Genomic DNA, 23164 nt, shown 5'->3' with positions numbered 1-23164 from the left:
AAGTGATGGGCTGGGTCAAGAACTGGTTGAGTGAAAAGCAACAGAGGGTAGTGATCAACGGAGATCGCTCTGAGGAAAGGGATGTTACCAGTGGTGTGCCTCTAGGTTCTGTTCATGGGCCTGTTCTTTTAAACATTTTTATAAATGATATTGCTGAAGGGTTGTTGGTTAAGATTTGCCTCTTTGCGGAAGATACCAAAATCTGCAATAGAGTAGACACGCCAGATGGTGTGAATAACGTGAAGAAAGACCTGCCAAAGCTTGAAGAATGGTTTGAAATTTGGCAGCTAAAATTTAATGCTAAGAAATGCAAGGTCATGCATTTGTGCTGCAAAAACACGAGGGAACGGTATATATTAGGGAGTGAAGAGCTTATGTGCACGACAGAAGAGCGGGACTTAGGTGTGATTATATGTGATGATCTTAAGGTGGCCAAACAGGTTGAAAAGGTGATGGCGGAAGCTAGAAGGATGCTAGGTTGCATAGGGAGAGGTAAGGCCAGTAGGAAAAAAGAGGTACTGATGCCCCTTTATAAGACTTTGGTGAGACCTCATTTAGAATATTGTGTATAATTCTGGAGGCCACACCTTCAAAAAGATATAAAAAGGATGGAGTCAGTCCAGAGGAAGGCTACTAAAATGGTATGTGGTCTTCATCATAAGGCGTATAGGGACAGACTTATAGATCTCAATCTGTACTATAGAGGAAAGGTAGGAGAGGGGAGATATGATAGACGTTTAAATACCTATGTAATGTAAATGCGCATGAGTTGAGTCTCTTTCATTTGAAAGGAAACTCTGCAATGAGAGGGCATAGGATGAAGTTAAGAGGCGATAGGCGATACAGAAGAGGCGATACAGAAAGGGTGGTAGATGCATGGAACAGTCTCCCAGAAGAGGCTGTGGAGACAGAGACTGTGTCTGAATTAAAAAAGGCCTGGGATAGGCACGTGGGATCTCTCGTGGAGTGAGATAATGGTTACTGTGGATGGGCAGACTAGATGGGCCATTTGGCCTTTATCTGCTGTCATGTTTCTATATTTTAGGCCACTTGAATGTGCAAAAATAAAAGTTAGAGACACTTTAAAGTGATTTCCTTTCAATGGACAAAGCATAGACTTCTTGACTAAGTTTCAGGAACTAAACTCTCCATGTATTTTCACTAGATGAAGGGTAGATACCTTCCCAAAAGCTAATCAAGAAATGAAGTAAAAAATATCACATTGGTACTGTTATTAATTATTTCTATAGTGCTGCCTGATGCCAGAGTCACAAAGAGTAAGAAAACAGTCCCTTCTTGAAAGAACTTGCAATCTATATATTATGTTATTTCTGTTGACCTTGAGCTTTCTACATTTATTTTTGGGACAAACACAAAGGGATCTTCTCAAATTCAGTTAGACATGCAAGTTCAAATGGTCACATCAAGTAGTGCTTAGCTTTCTTGTTTCTTTCCTATATATTCTTTCTGGATCCCTTCCATTTTTTCTGGAAAATCCTCATTCCTGCAAGTTAAACTTTTCAAAACATCTTGCTGTCCCTCTTCTACTCAATGTCTGAAATATGTTGCCCCTTTCTGTCCTCTAGAAAAACTGGAAAACCAAGAGTTTTCCCTCACATATTTTTCATCTTCCTCTGTATTATCCTACTTAGAGAGCTAGTAGTCTATTGAAATAAGTTTGAAGTGAATGAACTTCTTGTGTTCTTGCAAATTACCAACTAGGCAACCTTCTCTTCTCTCCTGTCCTTCATCTTATCAACTCACCTTGTGTTGTATACCTAAGGTGACCATATGCCCCGTTTTCAACGGGACCGTCCCGTTATTGGACCGGCCATCCCATTTTCCAACCCACCGCTTCGGGATGCCGAAATGTCCCGTTTTCAGGGACAGTGTCCTGAAGCTGTGCACGGGGCCAACGGGACAGGTGATCGCTTCCCCTCCATTCCTGCCGCACCAAGCCAGTCTCCCTCCTTCAGCGCCAGATTCAAACCCACCCAGATCCGCAACCGCTGCTGCTTGCCAGTCTCTCTTACCTCTCTCCATCCAGATTCAACCCCTCCCACCCAGTCCACCGTCGCTGCTTGCCGCCCAAAATCCTTCTTCCCGATGTCAATTCTGAAGTCAGACAGGAAGTTCCGGGCCAGCCAGGTAGCGATTGGCTGGCCCGGATCTTCCTCTCCAACGTCTGAATTGACATTGGGAAGAAGGCTTCTGGGAGACAAGCAGCAGCGGCAGTGGACCGGGGGGAGGGGTTGAATCGGCACGGGAGGGAGGTAAGGAGAGAGGCTGGCAAGCAGCGGCGGCTGACCCAAAGGGGGGTGTTAAATTGGGCGCGGGAGGGAACAAAGAAAGTAGGCAGGCAGGCTGGCTTCGGGGGAGGGGGTAGGACAAAGGCTGGAAGGAAGTGGTGGAGGGACATAAGAAGGGGGCACTGAGGACATGGGAAGAAGGCACTGGGGGCACTAAGGACATGGGAAAGGGGCACTAAGGATATAGGAAAGGGCACTAAGGACATGGGAAGGAGGCACTGGGTGCACTAAGAACATAGGAAAGGGCACTAAGGACATGGGAAGGAGGCACTGGGGGCACTAAGGACATAGGAAGGGGCACTTAGGATATAGGACGGAGGCACTGGAGGCACTGAGAACATAGGAAGGAAGGAATAGAAAGGGACAATTGTTGGGCTTGAGTGCAGAAAGAAAGAAAGAAATGAAAGAAAGGATGCACTGTCAGAAGGAAGCGCAACCAGAGACTTATGAAATCACCAGACAGCAAAGGTAGGAAAAATGATTTTATTTTCAATTTAGTGATCAAAATGTGTCTGTTTTGAGAATTTATATCTGCTGTCTATTTTTTGCACTATATTTGTCTATTTTTCTATAGTTACTGAGGTGACATTGCATATTTTAAAGTCATCTGCCTTGACATCTTTGAAACCCCCCAAATATAAATGATAATTAACATTTTCTCTGTGTATAGTGTGCTTTGTGGGTTTTTTAATTTTATAGTTACCATTATGAATTAATAAGATATTATGTGTACATGAAAAATGAATGGAAGAAATTGGGGGTGAGGCTAGGGCGGGACTGACAATTAATAGATGTCCTGTTTTGATAAAAATTAAATGGTCACGTTATGTATACATTTCTTTGTAACATTTTCTTCATTGGCTTTAATTCTCCTGGTTTACATTCAGGTACTCAAGCATTTTTCTGTCCTGGTGGGTTCACACTCTGTCTAATGTACCTGGGACAATGGGGGATTAAATGACTTGTCCAGGGACACAAGGAAAAGTGTGGGATTTGAACCCACAGCCTCAGGGTGCTCTAACCACTGCACCACACACCACACATTATTTAACTCGTATGATTAGAGGAGGAAGTTGAAGGACTTCTGGGATGAAAATGTGACATCTCTTTGCAGGCTTTGCTATACGACCAGTTGAAGAATGCCTGGAGTTTGTAAACAAACATCACAGCAACTCCATTCTGGTGTCTGAAATATGCTTGTTGTTTAATCTGTTCTCATCGGTGGCGCTCTGGTAAGTCCCAGATTCTCACCTCTCTCCCCTTAGCATTTTAGTCATCCACAAGCCCCCTTGATCTCTCTTTCTAGCACTCTGATAACCCACATACCCCTCCCATTCAGTCTTCCAGTATCACACAGATCCCACCCTCCAAGATCAGAAATAGTTCAAAGACCCCCCGACCCTTACTTGTGTGCAGCCCACAGATCCTTCCCCAACAGCATAGGAATATAAAAGGTACCAAACTTTAGATCATTTGTTATACTTTTGTCCCTGTATCATGGCCTTTTGGAAATCAATTTGGTCACAAATTAATTCTTTGTTGGAAAACCATGTAGCTCTGTCATATGATACAATCCTATTTGGAACATCAATGAAAATAAAGAGTCAAATTTCATCAAATAATAAACTTTTATTGATAATGACAGGAGTCGCCATTCAGCATATCACCAAAAATTGGAAAAACTACACAAGACTTAATTACACCTTCTGGTGGAATTCATTGTGTCATATATATAAAATGGAAAGAATAATTGCTATAAAAAAAGGGAATTATAACTTTAAGAAGATTTGGGGGCCATTGACTACTTATTGTAATGATTAGACGCCTTTTTACATTGAAAGTATAATTATAATTATGGGAGGGGGTTTATAGTTATAATATAGGTTTAATCAATAATTATGAAGATAGCATATATATGTTAACTTTTTATTATAATATCTGTGAATAGGGTGGGTGGGGGGAGGGGGATAATTTATGTACTTCAGATGATAATAGAATTTCAAGTGATGTGTATGAATTAATTGATGTAATATTGTACACTTGATGGAAGATGAAAAAAATGAATAAAGAATTGGGGGAAAAAAAAAGGTACCAAACTGGGTCAGCACAAAGGTCCAACAAGCTAGATCTTTGACAGTAGCCAAATCAGTTTACAAGTACTCTGGCAAAGAGAAGATCCATACCTTGTAGCTTGGATCTGGAGATAAGCAGTAACTTTCTCAACTCTGCATGGCTGATAATGCTTCTAGTGCAAATAGGTGTGTCATTCTGGAGCGTAAGGTATTCTCCCCATGCTCGCAAGCTGTGCAGAAGGAATCCATTCTAGGTTTTCAACTCCTTCTTCTCCAGAGGGCTCTGCTGTTCCCTTCAGTTCTTCCTTCTACCCGTGAGCCATAAGTAGTCTTCCTGATCTGCTTTGTATAATGCCCTTGTGTCACTATAGTACATCTGCACCTCAAATATTGTGTGCAATTCTGGCCACCGCATCTCAAAAAGATATAGCAGAATTAGAAAAGATAGAAAAGGGCAACAAAAATGATAAAAGGGATGGGAAACTTCCCTTTGAGGAAAGGTTAAAGTGGCAAGGGTTCTTCAGCTTGGAGAAGAGACGGCTCAGGGCTGATATGATAGAGGTCTATAAAATACTGAGTGGAATGAAAAGGGTAGATGTGAATCGCATGTTTACTCTTTCCAAAAATACTAGGACTATGGGGCATACGATGAAGCTACTAAGTAGTAAATTTAAAACAAACCAGAGAAAATAGTTCTTCACACAATGTGCAATTAAACTCTGGAATCCATTGCCAGAGAATATGGTGAAATCAGTTAGCTTAGCGGGGTTTAAAAAAGGTTTGGATTATTTCCTAAAAGAGAAATCCATAGACCATTATTGAGATGACTTGGGGAAATCCACTGCTTCTTCTTAGGATAAGCAATATAAAATCTGATTTACTACTTGGGATCTTGCTAGGTACTTGGAACTTGGGTTGGCCACTATTGGAAACAAGATACCGGGATTGATGGACCTTCGGTCTGTCCCAGTATGGCAAATCTTACGTTCTCATTTCTTTATTGTTTTCAGTATTAAGGAAGAAGATGTAAGAGATCTACCTGAACCAGAAATGGTTTTCAAGGGTGATGATACGAAGAAACTGAAAGAAATCTCAGTGAATCAGGAAGATGTACTAAGCCAAATCGACAAGTTAAAAAGTGATAAATCACCAGGACCAGATGGTATACATCCCAGGGTACTTAAAGAACTCAAACAGGGGGTGTGGCTTGGGAGCGCAAGCAAATGGTCGGGTGAGAGAAGAGCTCCGAGCTAACAGGCAATTAAACGATTAAGTCACAACAAATATTACCTTAGATTGAAAAAGTGAGAGATATTAATAGAGGATGGCTTCGGGAAAACAGACAAAGAGTGAAGCAACAATTACAAACACCGTGAGTGCGAAAAGGTCAAAACCAGAACTGGCAACCCCTTCTAAATTGCCGTTGATGAAGGAAAGTAAAGAAGACAACAAAATTTTATTAGAGCTCCGCAGGATAACAGAAATTGTTACTGATAACGCCAGGAAATTACAAGAGGTAAAAGAGGAGATTGCTAGCCTCAATACAAAAATGGCAATGATTGAAATAAAAGTAGAGAAGTTGGAAAAAAGAGTCAAAGTCACAGAAACAGACTTAGTGCAGTACAAGCTGGATAGGAAGAAAATTGAAGTACTCACTTGGGACCTGGAGGACTGCTCCAATAGAGGAAGAAGTCAGAGAACTTGAGGAATTCATTGAGGAGGCCTACAGGAGGAGGGTGGAAGAACAAGAACACCAGAGGAAAGATTAAGACACGCCAACATGGAAGGGAGAACAAGTGGAAGACGACTCCAAGGAAGATACCCACAGAGGAATCCCGCAGGAAGGGGAGGAATGGTCTAGTTGATGCCCAGAAAAAGAAACAGCTAAGCACACCGAGGACATAGAACACAGGTGTCAAAGTCGGTCCTCGAGGGCCAGAATCCAGTCGGGTTTTCAGGATTTCCCCAATGAATCTGCATGAGATCTATTTGCATGCACTGCTTTCAATGCATATTCATTAGGGAAATCCAGAAAACCCGATTGGATTCCGGCCCTCGAGGAGGGACTTTGACACCCCTGACATAGAAGAAGAAGCAGCAAAGCACTCCAAGGACATAGACCTGCGACCAGAACGAAAACTGAAAGAGGGGGAAGTCCGCGATCTTAGTGGGAGACTCAATCATCAGGCAAGTGGACAGCCACATAGCAGGTGGGAGAGAGGATCGACTGGTGACCTGCCTCCCACAGGGCTCGGTGCTCGGACCGCTGCTATTTAATATTTTCATAAATGATCTAGAAACAGGGACGAAGTGTGAGATAATAAAATTTGCGGACAATACCAAACTATTTAATGGAGCTCAGACTAAAGAGGATTGCAAAGAATTGCAAAGGGACTTGAACAAACTAGGAGAATGGGTGACGAGATGGCAGTTGAAGTTCAACGTTGAGAAATGTAAAGTATTACATGTGGGAAGCAGAAACCCAAGGTACAACTATACGATGGGAGGGATGTTATTGAATGAGAGTACCCAGGAAAGGGTCTTGAGGGTAATGGTGGACATGACAATGAAGCCGACAGCACAGTGCACAGCGGCCGCTAAGAGAGCGAATAGAATGCTAGGTGTAATCAAAAAGGGTATTACAGCCAGAACGAAAGAAGTTATCCTGCCGTTGTATTGGGCAATGGTGCACCCGCATTTGGAGTACTGCGTCCAATATTGATTGCCGTGCCTTAAGAAGGATATGGCATTATTCGAGAGGGTTCAGAGGAGAGTGACACATCTGATAAAAGGTATGGAAAACCTGTCATATGCAGAGAGATTGGAGAAACTGAGTCTTTTTTCCATGGAGAAGAGGAGACTTAGAGGGGATATGATAGAGACTTACAAGATCATGAAGGGCATAGAGAGAGTGGAGAGGAACAGATTCTTCAAACTTTCGAAAAATAAAAGAACAAGAGGGCACTCGGAAAAGCTGATAGGGGACAGATTCAAAAAGAATACTAGGAAGTTCTTTTTTACACAATGTGTGGTGGACACCTGGAATTCGCTTCCAGAGGACGTAATAGGGCAGAGTACGGTACTGGAGTTTGATGTAGGCAGCTGTCCAGGCCTACCTCGGTAATGAGACCTCGCACGCTATATACTGGTTTCAATAAGTACATATTTATTTAGTCAATCAGTAACAGCTTACAGGAATAAATCATTCAGCATATAGCGTAACAGAAGGTGATCTCCAGGCCTGTAGATCCTCTGATGTCTGTTCTCCCCTCTCCCTTCTAAAGGCCTGGTTTTTATACATTTCTTAGTGGCCAACACCACGTTGGCCTACATCACATGATACATCCTTATTGGCTACTTTCCTATGCATTACTGCCTAGTTACATTCCTTTATTGGCTGGTTGACCTGCGTCATGTTATATGTTCGCCCTGTTTTCCGTAAGACCTAACCTTTTCCCAGAAATGTCTCTCTCTATACCATATAAGCATTTCCGAGCATAAGACCCCCTCCCAACTGTAAATATCTCTGACACTTGCTATTAGATGATATTTCTTGAGAATTCTATCTTCTGAGAATTCTATCTTCGGACCATGGTCTGTGTTTATCTCTTCATGGTATCTGGCTGGGTGGGCCCTGATGCCAGACCGCAGCATCAGGACCTGTTATTTTCTCTCAAGTTTCACTGACACAGTAGTTAACTTTTGCTTAAAAACTGGGTATTTTTTCATCCTTGCATGCCTTCTGGTAAATTGTGTGCAATATCTTTTACAGTTAATCTACTGTTTCCATCAGCTACAGAGATAGATAAGGTAGATGTCAGTTGCAGAGAGAGAGAGAAAAGCTTCTGTGAGCTTTGGCTTTTCTTAGTTATCCTACTTCACCTGTTTTATCTTCAGGACTTAAAAGGATTTTCCCATATCAGAATTTTTCCATGATTTTTCTTCTTTCCATCTCCCTCCTCCTCTCAGGTTTAAGAAAGGATTGGACAATTTCCTACTGGAAAAGGGGATAGAGGGGTATAGATAGAGGATTACTGCACAGGTCCTGGACCTGTTGGGCCGCCGCGTGAGTGGACTGCTGGGCGCGATGGACCTCAGGTCTGACCCAGCAGAGGCATTGCTTATGTTCTTATGTTCTTAAGAACAAAGGAAATCGTGGACAAAACTGGAAAGATCCTAGAAGGAGCAGAGATGGAAGAGACTGCGGTAATGATCCACATCGAGACAAATGATGTCAGCAGGAGGGACTATAGCAGAAGTGCACTGATAGAACAGTTCAAGTTCCGCAGGGGTCGGTGCTGGGACCGTTCCTGTTCAATATATTTATTAACAACCTGGAGGTAGGAACAAAATGTGAGGTTATTAAATTTGCGGATGACACCAAACTATACAGCAGGGTTGAAAACATGAAGGACTGCGAAGATCTCCAAAAGGATCTGACAGCACTGGAGGAGTGGGCCAAAAAGTGGCAAATGAGCTTCAACATAGGGAAATGCAAGGTCATGCATGTAGGGAAAAAGAACCCGATGTCCACTTACAAAATGGGGGGATCACCGCTAGGGGTGAGTAACCTTGAAAGAGACCTGGGAGTGATGGTAGACACATCATTGAAGGCGTCGGCGCAGTGCGCCATAGCCTCAAGGAAGGCGAACAAAATGTTGGGAATAATTAAGAAGGGTATCACGACCAGGACGAAGGAAGTCATCCTGCCACTGTATCGTGCAATGGTGCGCCCGCACCTGGAGTACTGTGTCCAGTACTGGTCGCCGTACCTCAAGAAGGACATGGCGGTACTTAAGAGAGTCCAGAGAAGAGCGACTGAACTAATAAAGGGTATGGAGGACCTCTCATATACTGATAGACTGAAAAAGCTGGGGCTTTTCTCCCTGGAAAAGCGGAGACTTAGAGGAGACATGATAGAAACCTTCAAGATCATTAAGGGCATAGAAAGAATAGACAGGGACAGATTTTTCAAATTATGAGGAACCACAAGCACAAGGGGGCACTCAGAGAAATTGAAAGGGGGAAGGTTTAGAACAAACGCCAGGAAGTTCTTTTTCACCCAGAGGGTGGTGGATACATGGAACGCGCTACCGGAGGACGTGATAAGCAGGAGCACGCTACAAGGCTTCAAAGAAGGTTTGGATAGGTACCTGGAAGACAAAGGGATTGAAGGGTACAGATAGGAGTAGAGGTAATTTATATGGATAGGATTAGAGGATTAGAAGCAGTTACAAAATTAGACAGGGACACTGTTCAGGCAATTAGGCCTGATGGGCCACCGCGGGAGCGGACCGCTGGGTAAGATGGACCTCTGGTCTGCCTCAGCGGAGGCAACTTCTTATGTTCTTAAGTTGAAGATGAGGACTTAGAAGATAGCATTTTTAGAGATCCTACCAGTACCGAGGACAGATGTGAAGAGGCAGACAGAACTACTATTAATAAATGCATGGATGAGGAGATGGTGTGAGGAAGAGGGGTTCTACTTCATGAGGAACTGGACAACATTTTGGGGCAAGAGCAAGCTCTTCAGGAGAGATGGACTGCACCTGAGCATAGCAGGAACTAAACCTCTGGCAAACAACGTCAAGAGAGGAATAGAACAGGCTTTAAACTAAGAAGAAGGGGAAAGCCAATAGTCGACCAGGTGTCGACGATTCGGGAAAAGGTATCCCGTGAAGATACTACAAGGGAAATATGCTAGGAAGAAACAATGGGCAAAACAGGAGCGGATTGAGCCAGAGGAGGAGGATAAGAGGATTGTAACACAGAAGAAGAAAATAAAGATCGAAGCACAGGGAAAGGAAACGAAGACAAAAAATTACCAGGACTTAAATTGCATATATACTAATGCAAGGAGCCTAAGGAACAAAATGGGGGAACTAGAAGTCATGGCCAAAACTGAGAACCTAGATATCATTGGGGTCTCCGAAACATGGTGGAATGAAGAAAAGAAATGCGATATAGCACTGCAGGGGTACAAACTCTACTGCGAGGACAGGTCAGGGCAGAAAGGAGGAGGAATAGCTCTATACATAAAAGAAAGCATACAATCGACCAGAGTGGATACAGCAGCGACAACCAACAAATTGGAATTGCTTTGGGTTAAAATATTGGGAAGGAAAGATGGGCCTGTATTATCGTCCACCTGTGCAAAACGAAACTACCGATGAAGAAATGGAAGCCGAGATGAAACGGGAATGCAAAAACGTTAACACGATCATTATGGGAGACTTCAACTATCCCGGGATAGACTGGAGTCTTGGAAACTCAAAATGCGCTAGGAAGACCAGATTTCTGGAGGCTATTCAGGACTGCTTCATGGATCAGCTTGTCAGAGAACCGACGAGAGGACATGCCAGTCTGGATCTAATCATTAATGGGCTAAGAGGATTTGCAAAGGACATGGAAGTAGTGAGACCATTGGGAAACAGTGATCATAACATGATCAAGTTCAAAATTGAAGTAGGAATACCAAAGGGAAAGAGAACCACAGCGACAACTTTTAACTTCAAGAAAGTGAACTATGACGCGATGAGGGTAATGGTAAAGAAGAAACTCAGGAACGACACAAAGAAATGGCAGACTGTAGAGCAAGCCTGGTCTCTATTCAAGGACACGGTGAGTGAGGCGCAAAATCAGTATATCCCCAGATTCAGAAAAGGGTGCAAAAAGAGCTGAACAAAAGACCCGGCGTGGATAACTAAAGAAGTGAAAAAAGCAATAGGAGATAAGAAGAATTCATTCAAGAAATGGAAAAAGGTCAAAACCGAGGAGAACTGGAAAAAACACAGGAAGTATCAAAAAGAATTTCACCTCAAGGTTAGAAAAGCAAAAAGAGAATATGAAGAGAGGCTAGCCAGGGAAGCACGAAATTTCAAATCGTTCTTCAGATATGTTAAAGGGAAGCAGCCGGCTAGGGAGGAGATGGGACCGCTGGATGACGGTGATAGGAAGGGGGTGGTGAAGGAGGAGAATGAAGTAGCGGAAAGACTAAACATGTTCTTTTCGTCAGTATTTACAAAAGAAGACACATCCAACATGCCGGAACCTGAACAAATCTTCAAAGGAGACCAAGCAGAAAAATTAATATCCATTGAAGGATGTACACAAGCAGATAGAAAAATTAAAAACTGACAAGTCACCGGGCCCAGACGGAATCCACCCTAGGGTATTGAAAGAACTAAAAGAGGAAATAGCAGAACTACTACAGCAGGTTTGTAATCTATCTCTGAAAACAGGCGTGATCCCGGAGGATTGGAAGATAGCCAATGTTACGTCCATCTTTAAAAAGGGATTGAGAGGTGACCCGGGAAACTACAGACCGGTAAGTCTGACCTCAGTTCCGGGGAAAATGGTGGAAGTGCTGATAAAAGATAGCATTGATAAGCATCTAGAGAGGCATACACTTATGAAAACAAGTCAACATGGCTTTTGCAAGGGAAGATCATGCCTGACGAACTTATTGCACTTCTTCAAAGGAATTAACAAATGGATGGACAAAGGGGACCCCATAGACATTGTATACTTAGACTTCCAAAAACCTTCGACAAGGTACCCCATGAACGCCTACTTCGGAAACTAAAGAACCATGGGGTGGAAGGAGATGTACACAGATGGATCAGGAATTGGTTGGTGGGCAGGAAGCAGAGGGTAGGAGTGAAGGGCCACTACTCGGACTGAAGGAAGGTCACGAGTGGTGTTCCGCAGGGGTCGGTACTTGGACCGATGCTATTCAATGTATTTATAAATGATCTAGAAACGGAGACAAAGAGCGAAGTAATAAAATTTGCAGATGACACCAAGCTATTTAATGGGGCAAGGAAGAGGACTGCAAAGATTTACAAAAGGACCTGAACAAACTAGGGGAGTGGGCGACGAGATGGCAGATGAAGTTCAATGTAGAGAAATGTAAAGTCAAACACGTAGGTAACAGAAAACCCAGGTACAGCTACACAATGGGAGGACTGTTATTGAATGAGAGTTCCCAAGAAAGGGACTTGGGGGTAATAGTGGACATGACAATGAAGCCGTCGGCACAATGTGCAGCGGCTGCTAAGAAAGCAAATAGAATGCTAGGAATAATCAAGAAGGGTATTACAAGCAGAACGAAAGAAGTTATCTTGCCGTTGTATCGGGCGATGGTGTGCCCGCATCTGGAGTACTGTGTCCAATATTGGTCGCCGTACCTAAAGAAGGATATGGTGATACTCGAGAGGGTTCAGAAGAGAGCGACGCGTTTGATAAAAGGTAATGAAAACCTTTCATACGCTGAAAGATTAGAGAGACTGGGGCTTTTTTCGCTGGAGAAGCAGAGACTTAGAGGGGATATGATAGAGACTTATAAGATCACGAAGGGCATAGAGAAAGTGGAGAGGGACAGATTCTTCAAACTTTCGACAACTACAAGAACGAGAGGGCATTCAGAAAAATTGAAAGGGAACAGATTCAGAACCAATGCTAGGAAGTTCTTCTTCACTCAACGGGTGGTGGACACCTGGAACGCACTTCCAGAGGGAGTGATAGGACAAGGTACGGTATTGGAGTTCAAGAAGGGATTGGACAATTTTCTGAACAAAAAGGTGATAGAAGGGTATAGATAGAGGGCTAATACATAGGTCCTGGACCTGATGGGCTGCCACGTGAGTGGACTGCTGGGCATGATGGATCTCAGATCTGACCAAGCAGAGGCACTGCGTATGTTCTTATGAGTAACTTGAGGATATTAGGTCTACCAGAAGGGGTGGAGAAAAGTAACCCAATTTCCTTTCTAGAACAGTTCCTGCCTAAAATACTGCCACTGAAGACCAAATTTCTCCTTGAGATTGAACGAGCACATAGGATCCCGACATGGAGAATAAACAAGCAATCGGGACCACGTCCTTTGATTTTCAAACTCTTAAGGTACCAACAGGTTATGGAAATTTTTAAATTAGCAAAAGAAAATAAAAATTTTAAATGCCAGAACTCTCACATACATATTGTGCCTGATTTCATAAGAGTTACAGCAAATAAAAGAAAAAGGTTCTTGTAATACAATTGAAGAGTATAGGGGCTAAATATGGTTTAATCTATCCTGCCATTATGAGAATTACTCACAAAAAAAAACAATGAACTTTGAAGACCTGGAAAAATTACAAGAATTTTTAAATCAGTATGAACAACCAATGTCTTTTTAAAATACATGCTGGCATTGAGGAATACCAATAATTAATGAATAATATGTTTGCAATTGACTTGAGGATAATTTAGATTTGAATTGAGAGTTTATAACATTGATTGTGTTATGGAACAAGACTAAATATTGAAATATCTCTTGGTTAAATTAACAATAGAATGTTTAGAATGGTGGTGGTGGTTGTAATTCAAAATGTAATGGCTATGCAATCTGACGTGGAATGAAGAAAAGAGAATGAATATATGGATTTTAAAATATAGAGGTGGGACAAGGATAATATAAATCTACATATAAACTATGGATTGGTTGGTATAGAGCAGTGTTTTTCAACCTTTTTACACCCGTGGCCCGGCAGAAATATAAGAATTATTTTGTGGACCGGCAAACTACTAGGACTAAAATTAAAAAAACCATTTCCCCCCCATCTCCGCGAGCTCGGTCCCCGCAAATCATCTGATCCCATCCACACAAGCCTCAGTTATGATTTTATATTGAATGTATTTTATTAAAGTATAAAAAGAAAATAATACAGAGCAAGGATCAACAAAACCCCTGTCTCCCCTCCCCTTCACATATATACCCTCTACTATCAAGAAAACTGAACAAGCCAAATTATTACAGAATGCTACACAGAAATATCATGCTAACAGAATACTGCAGTCACACATGACAGGAATAGTTTTAGGGGAGTGCAACTAGGACAACTGCCTCCTGGTCAGAAAGAGCCCTAAGCCAGCTGGAAGCTAAAGAAGTACTGCCTGGGCTTTGCAGTCCCCAGTTATGTCTAACACCAGCTCTAGCAGGATATATATTTCAAATCTGATATATTCTAATCACAAAATAGAAATAAAATTATTTTTTCTACCTTTTGTCGTCTCTGGTTTCTGCTTTCATCTTCTTTTCACTCTCTTCCATCCACTGTCTGCCCTCTCCCCCTTCCATCCAGTCTGTGCCCCTCTCTCCTTTTTACATGATTAATTCCAGCTTCACTGCTCTCTTCATTTTTCTCTCTCCTATACCAGATCTAGCATCTTTGTCCCTCTCTGCTTATTTCTCTGCTGACCCCTTCCCATCATCAATCTCTCTACTTTCTCATGCCTATCTATCTCCTTCTCTAATCTCCCTGCCAGCTGTTTCCTTCCTTTTTTCCTTCTCCCTTTCTTCCTCCTCCTGTCCAGCAGTAACTCTCTTCCCTTCCTCCCCTCCCAGCAGTATCTCTCCTTCTCCCTCTCTAGTAGCAGCTGTCCCTTTTTTTCCCCCTTGCCCAGCAGCTTCCCAGATTCCTTTCCCTCCTCCCCTCCCAGCAGCATCTCTCCTTCTCCCTCTCCAGTAAAAGCTGTCCCTTTTTTCCCCTTGCCCAGCAACTTCCCAGACTCCAATAGTGGCTTTCTCCCCTCCCAGCAGCTCTCCTTACTTCCCAGTGCAGCGATTCAGGAAGGCAGCCTCGGGTCCTTTGTTGGGTTGTGCCACCTCTGAGGAAAGAGGAAGTTGCATCATCAGAGGCAGCCGCGACTCAGCAAAAGCCTCAAGGCTGCCTTCATGAATCGCTGCGCTGGTAAGTAAAGGAGAGCTGCAGAGAGGGGAGAAAGCCACTGTCGGAGGCTCCCCATGATCTCTCTAGGCCCAGCGCGCACCAGATGAAAATAATTTGTCGATCTTGCCGGCCCTGCGCGGACTGGCAGGAAATTGAAATTAGTTAATCTCGCCAGCCCTGTGCGGACAGGCAGAAATTTCCTGCGGACCAGCACCAGTCTGCGGGCCGGCAGTTGAAGAACAGTGGTATAGAGCATATTTAAGATATAAAATGCAGCAACCTTCATGGTTTGTTGCTGCTGTGATATCTGCATTTGTGACTGAGCTGGAATATGAAATCAATATTTAATATTCAAATTGCTCTATACTAGTGTTATATACTTTCAAATAGATCTGAAGGCATGAAGATATGGGCTTGCCACAGAGCAGTGAGCAGCATGAGTCGTGCCAGTCCCCTGCACCCACACGGACACGGAGTGGAGAGGTCTCCAGCCCAACAGAGCACTCTGAAGCACAGGCAGTGAGGAGTCGACCTGTGACCCGCAGCATGGGACAAGGAGACTCTACCTTAGGAAGTGAGGTGTCATCCAGCCCACACAAGAGACCCAAGCGGGCAAGACTGTGTTCCTCCAGTAGTTCCGACAACACTTCTCCCAGACTTTGCTTCGATCCACTTGTCCAGCACAGAGATTAGTGCACATTGGTCAATGTAGCAAAGGAAATCGTAAACAGGAGTCAGGTAAAAGATGACGAGTCGTCTGCAGACCAGGTGGCAGAGCCAGGATGGAGAGCAGTGCGGAAAGTCTTTCTATCAATGAGTAAATCCAATTCTTCAGACACTGCATCTGTGAGTGTTCCTGAGAAATCCCACAAGGTGTTCCAGAATTTCTGGCAGTGGCAGGAGGCCGTGTGCTCTTCCTAAAGATCTGCTGGCCCTGGGCAGAGGTGTTCCATCTCCTTGGTACTGTGTGGATTGCAGAATGCCAGTGTGAATGACAAATGTGCTTGTTTCACAATAACTATGCTGTACAGGTGTTGGACCCATGGACTGGAGGAGCTTAAGGACAGAGAATGCAAACATGCCTTTGGATAGTGTGTGGGTTTAGGGGAAGGGAGAAAATTTAAATGAGAAGATATATGGAAGGGATATAAAGAGTCCTTTCGGTGTGCGTGTTCATGTGCTTCCGTCTCAGGGTGGAGGAGTACGGGGGCTTGTTTTGTCTTTGCGGATTCTTTCCTTCACAATTTTGTTGAAAATAACTTTATGAAAATGCTGGGTTTTTTGTTTGTTTTTTTTAAACTTTAATACAACGGATACTGGATCGGAGCATCAATTTAACTAATTTTTTTTGTAAACAAAACATGACTCAGCTAACTGACTTTTGGACGCAGTTCAAGGTATAGAGGACTTATTATGAGTGCCAGGTTGAAGGATTTCTTGGATAAGTTTTCTTCTCTCGATTGAGGGGGGGACTTTGCGAGGATGAAGCATTCTTTTGCTTTGAGATGGAGGTGCATGGGTGTGTATATTGAAGGGATTTTTTGCTTGGGACCTTATATTAGTTTAATCATCAATGAAATGAAATGATATGCGTGTAAGAAATTCATGATTGACGTTTATAGCTTTATTTATTATATTAATTATTATAGTTTGTAGGCTGAATTAATTTATCATAGCAATATTAAGTGCAGGAAATAAGATGTCTCCCAGGATATTAAATATAAGTAATGATAAAATTGGAAATGATAAAAATTATATTAGATTAAATAGTAATACTAAATTTTAGGATGGATAAAATTCATATTTGGTTCAAAATAATTAAATGTTTTTAAGATAAAATATTGAATTGGGGAGAATTTATTCATAATTGTAAGTTATAAGCATAAGTAATGATTAGTTGGGGAAAGATAAGAGATTATATGATTGTATAGTATTGAGAAATATTTTTATGATGTACCAAAGCTTATATATTTGTATGAAATAATTATAATTTAGTAGTATTAGTTATTACAACAGATTACTTATAAACAAACAAAATTGGTTTTATTTTTAGAAAATATGGAGTTTTGATGGAATATTTCAATTAGGAATTTATAATCATCAATAGTTTATTATAGATAGTTATAAAAGTTAGATTAATTACATACAACTCATGATTCATATTATAGAATTAATTGGCTTATTATAAGTATATAATGAATTTTAGTTTAGCCTGTGGGGAGTTTTCTTTATCTATATAAAAATATATAGGAGAAATAATTTTTGATAATAAATTCACCAGCGTTATATAAAACCAAATAAAGTGAATTCAATAATGTGTGATCTAATCAAAATCAATAAAAATAAACAATAAAATATTATTTAGAGTGCTCAGTGTGATATCTTATTCAAAACCAGCAGGTTTGTAGAATAAAGATGTATGGCTTCTACATCTATGCACTCACCTGCCTACCAACCTTATTAACACCTCACCTGATATCATATGTGTGTTTCCAAGTTTTCACTATTAATTTGGGAGGGTTGGGAAGGGGTGGGATGGGGATATGGAGGGGTGGGGATGGGTGGGATAGGGGATTTTATTTTAGTTTTTAAGTCTGGGGAAAATGATTATTTAATATATACTCATTACAATTTGAATTACTGTATGATAATTGTATGCAATAGGTATAATATGTATAATGGATTTTAAAATACTATCACTAAATGTTAATGGCCTCAACCATCCGATTAAAAGGAAAAAGCATTATTATATTTAAAACAACAGAATGTGGATATTTGTTATATTCAAGAGACACATCTGTCAGCTATAGAAGCTACAAAATTAGAGGGAGATTGGGTAAAGCATTGTTTTTATGCTCCTGCTGTAGGAAAGAAGGTTGGAGTAGTGATTTTAATGAATAGAAAGTGTAATGCATTATTTAAATTGGCTGCTTCTGACCCTTTAGGAAGATGGGTACATGTAGATATGAGCATGGGAAATACTACCATGGCGCTTTTTAATGTATATGCCCCTAATTCGAATCAAATTGAGTTCTTCAAATCTCTACAGCAATAGATTTTACCACTGGCTGCTTCTAATTTAGTAGTGGCAGGGGATTTTAACACCGTTATGGATCCTCTAATGCAGGGGTGCCCACACTTTTTGGGCTTGCGAGCTACTTTTTAAATGACCAAGTCAAAATGATCTACCAACAATAAAATAAAAAAAAAACACAAAGCACACTGTATGCATAGAAAATGTTAATCATCATTCCTATTCCAGGGTTTTTCAAAGAGGTCAAAGCAGATGACTCTAAGCACTATCACCTCAGTAACAACCATACAAAAATAGACAAATATACCCATTCCCTTTTTACTAAACCATGATAGCAGTTTTTAGCGCAGGGAGCTGCGCTGAATGCCCAGGGCTGCTCTCGACACTCATAGGCTCCCTGCGCTAAAAACCTCTATTGCGGTTTAGTAAAAGGGGACCTTAGTGTAAAATATAGACAGCAGATATAAATTCAGACACATTTTGATCACTAAATTTAAAATAAAATCATTTTCCCTACCTTGTCTGGTGATTTCATGAGTCTCTGGTTGCACTTTCTTCTTCTGACTGTGCATACAATCTTTCTTCCCTTCTTTTAGCCTGTATGCTTCTTCTCCTCCAGACCTCATTCCTTCCCCCCAACTTTTCCTTCCTCTTCCCTGCCCTTTCTTTCTCTCTGCCTCCCTTTCATTTTTTTCTGTTTCTCTTCTTTCCTTCTGTCTCCCTGCCTGCCCTTTTTCTTTCTTTCTCCCTGCCCTCCCCCAAGCCACTGCCACTGCCATTACCATCGGGGACCAGGACCCAAACGCCACCAATAACAGGCCCCAAGCTCTCCCTGCTTCGGCCAACCAGCATTCCTCTCCCCGACGTCAATTCTGCCATCGGGAAGAGGAAGGCTGATCAGCCCAAGATCGTGATCAACCTATTGGGGGAAATGCTGCCGGGTCCTGCCTTCGCGGAAACAGAAAGTAGGCAGAACCCGGCAGGAACAAGAACAAATGCTTCACTAACCTGTCTCCCGCATTAGCCCGTAGCGAACGCTTGCTTCAGGGCTCTCAACATGTGCGTGCAGGCTTCCCTTCTCCCCCCCCCCTCCCCGGACATAACTTCCGGTTTCGAAGAGAAGAGAAGCCTGCACGCACACGTTAGAGCCCGGAGCATAAGTTCGCTAGGGGCTGAAATTTCCAAGCCGGTTTTTTTTTTGGGGGGGGGGTTAATGTTCAGCAGCGGCAGATGACAGCTGGGCGGACCGCCCAGCTAAAAGGCCCTAGGGAGAACACTGGAGAGGAAGGCTGATCGGCCCATAGATCAGGACGGCAACACGAGTGCGATCGACTCGAGTTGCCTTCCTGAGCTACTGGTCGATCGCGATCGACGCGTTGGGCACCCCTGCTCTAATGGATAAAAATCCTAGTAAAATTATGAAATCACTAGGATTAGATAATTTTGTACAGTCTTGTAATTTAAAAGATATATGGAGAATACTTCATTTTGATGGGCGGGAATTTTCATTTTGTTCTCATGTACATAAATCCTTTTCAAGGATAGATTACATTTTTGTTTCAGAACAATTGGTTCAACAGATAACACAAGCCTCTATAGATCCAATTATTTTATCTGATCATGAAGAGGTGTGGGTTGAACTTAAAATTGTTGATCAGGATAATAGCAGATATGTATGGAGATTTGATAATACATTGCTTGTGGATCCACAATTTTGTGAAGATTTTCAATTAAAAATGTACGAATATTTTCAACTTAATAATATAGAAGAAATCTCTAAGGAAACTTTATGGGATGCTTTTAAGAGTGTAAATTATCTCATTATCAGCATATATTAGGAATCAGGTTAAAATACAATGTTCTAATCTTGAAAAGGAGATTAAGATTTTAGAATCAAAATTAGTTGAAAAATGGGAACACTCCACATTACAAGCTCTTTTAAAAGTTAAATGTAAGTATAATGAGATTTCTTCTAGATTGGTTAGGAAAGATTTATTTTCTCAGCAAGCTCTGTATTATGGAAATTCAAATAAGGCTGGAAGATTATTGGCGAATTATCTCAAAGCAAAAAAAAGAAAGACAAAAATAATTGCAATTAAAGATGAGAAAGGAAATATTCACTCTCAAATTAGTCCTATTTTGGAACAATTTCTAACTTTTTATAAGACTCTATATTCTGAGCCTTATTCAGATAAAGAAAGAGATGGTTTAGAGTTTTTGAAGTTATTAGAAGGACCCAAAATTCCTGAACATATAAAAAGAAATTTAGATAAGCCTATATCATTAAATGAATTACAAATAGCGTTGAAGTCCTTAAGAGTAGGATCCGCTCCAGGTGGTAATGGTTTTACAGTAGAGTTTTGTAAGAATTTTTAAATACCCTATTGCCACATTTGTTAAATTTATATCAGGCTCAGCTCAATAAAGGTTGCGTTACAGGCACTATGGCAGAATCATTAACTATAGTTTTGCCAAAGCCAAATAAAGATCCCACGTTGTTTTCAAATTACAGGCCTATTTCTTTAATAAATGTTGATGAAAAATTTTTAGCTAAAATATTGGTATTACGCTTAGCCAAGGCTCTCCCTCATATTATTGATATGCACCAAACATGATTTGTTGTTCAGAGACATTCTTTTAATAACACCAGATTGGCTTTTCAAATGTTATATTTAACAAAAGCCATGAAAGATCCGGCCTTTTCCGTTTCCTTGGATGCAGAGAAGGCCTTTGATCGTGTTGAATGGACCTTCATGTATCAAGCATTAGAGTGGTTTGGTATAGGTTCAGGATTTATACAAATGATTCAATCTTGTATAGCTCCCCGAATGCTAGATTGTATATTAATAATAAATTCTCAGAACGTTTTAGTTTGCAGAGAGGGGTTATCTCCTTTGCTTTTTTTTTCAGTTCAAAAAAATTTTTTTATTGGTTTTTGGAAAACATAAAAAACATAAGTACAAAAAGAAGAGCTTCCAAGGAAGCACAGGTTATAAACCGGGTGATGACACCCATCCAGTATATCCAATAAGAAGTGGCAATAACAAGATAAATGAACAGTAAACAGTATATCAATCATGTTAGTATGCACATCATAAAAGCATATAATAACGAGGAAGAAACTTCGTATGGGATAGTGAAGGGAGTAAATCGAGAGAGATAAGATACAATATAGTCCACGCTAAAACAGTACACATGTGACTGTATATCGTCAGCAGACAATGACAAAATAGTATGAAATAAAATAAAGAGAAAATAAAGGAAAGATCAAACCAGAATACTATAGGTAAATGATCCGGATTATGGTCAAGGGTCTAAGTGCTGATGTTTGCCAGAATCGACCAAGTTTTATCAAAAGTCGCTCTAGATTTATGGCGGTCATCCATACGTCGTTCAAATTTACTGTGGAGGCACATTGAATTCCACCATTGGTTATAATCTAATTTCGTAAAATCTTTCCAATTATGTAAAATAAGTTGAATGGCAAGAATTAATAAAAGGGTCAAAAAGCGGTCATGATACACAGATAGATGGGCAGTGAGTGCCGAGGAACCCAGAATCAAAATATCAAATGAGAAAGGATCAGTGATAGAGAAAATTTTAGAAATCGTGTGCCAGATCGAATTCCAGAAAATCTGCAAATGGGGGCAATCATAGAGCATATGCTGCAAGGAGCCTTCAGATGCTTTGCAAGACCAGCAAGAGTTAACTGAGGACTTCATTATTTTGGCTAATTTAATAGGAGTCCAGAAGGCTCTATGATAGAGGAAAAGAGCTGTTTGTCTATGAGAGGCTGAGTGAAGGGATTTAAATAATCTGGGCCATAACGCCAACCATAATTGCTTGGTAATAGGGGATTGCAACATCGGATCCCATTTAGAGATGGATTCGACGAGGAAAGGATATGATTTTGCCTGCATATACTTGTACCAATTGGAAGATTGACCTTTGGAAGCAGAGAAAAGTTGTATCTTTGAGTGGAGATCAGGAGTAATATGCAAGGATGCGGGAGATGAGAACCTCGCAGTAAGACAATGATGCAGCTGAATCCAATTAAAATATTGGGTGGGAGGGATATGGAATTTTGCCATAATGTCCGAGAAGGTAATCCATTTATTCGCGTTGATAAGATGCGCAATAGTCCAGAGACCTTGCTGTTGCCAAGATTTCCAAAGTACCGCGGAATTGTCAATTTTAAGTTTGGGATTATGCCAAATAGGTGCCGCTAGTGAATCAGCTAATTTGTTCTCTGAGATGGAGTCAATATGGTTAAGTGTCTGCCAAGTACTATGTAAAATCGGATTGCGTTTGGCCTCTGAAGGCAGAGGAATGGCATGTTGCATGATGTACGGATCAAGTAAAGAATGCTCTAAGGATAACCACGTGGGCGGTGTGCTTATGAGGAAAAGATTAGACCATAGGGAGCCTTGAGATAATAGAAAAGCATAATGGTATTCCCGAAAGCTAGGGAAGTTGACACCTCCCTGGTCCCGAGGACACTTTAATTTATGCAAGGCAATCCGGGGCTGTTTGTTGTGCCACAAAAAGGAAGAAAGGAGACGCTCAATACGAGAATAGACGGAGGGAGAAAAAAGACATGGGAGCATACTGAGAACATAATTTATTTTGGGAGTTATCATCATTCGTATTGTAGAAAGTCTGCCCCACCAGGAGAGGTTGAGGGGGGACCATTTGGAAGTACAAGTGTGAATGATAGAGAAGATGAAATCAGAATTAAGTTTCAATGTGGATTCGAGAGTAGGACCAAAGAATAAACCAAGGTATTTAATTTTGGTAGAGGACCATATGAAGCCAGAGTTTGGACATCGATGCAATTTAGCGGAAGTATTTCTGATTTAGTGATGTTTAGTTTATAGCCAGATATGGCTGAGTACTGTCTAATTTGTTCAAGAATAGGAGAAAGAGAGTCCGGGGTGATGTAGAGCAGGATATCGTCCGCATAGGCCGAGAGTTTAACTGAAAATTGGTCAGACTGGAAGCCATTAATTCTATGGTCGTGTCTGATAGCCGCTAATA

At 41.3% G+C, this 23164-nt stretch overlaps 1 protein-coding gene across 1 annotated transcript in view; it reads left to right on the top strand.

Annotated features, from left to right (window-relative positions):
- ADCY10 (adenylate cyclase 10) overlaps window positions 1–23164 on the top strand; it is an 803671-nt gene that overhangs the window by 720138 nt on the left and 60369 nt on the right. The window contains exon 33 of the mRNA XM_033944139.1: window positions 3424–3541. Coding sequence (XP_033800030.1) covers window positions 3424–3541 — 118 coding nt within the window. The remainder of the gene's footprint in view (window positions 1–3423; window positions 3542–23164) is intronic.

The sequence above is a fragment of the Geotrypetes seraphini genome, chromosome 5 (assembly GCF_902459505.1).
Source record: "Geotrypetes seraphini chromosome 5, aGeoSer1.1, whole genome shotgun sequence".
NCBI classification, from domain to species: domain Eukaryota; kingdom Metazoa; phylum Chordata; class Amphibia; order Gymnophiona; family Dermophiidae; genus Geotrypetes; species Geotrypetes seraphini.
This window is presented reverse-complemented; position numbering and strand designations above follow the sequence as displayed.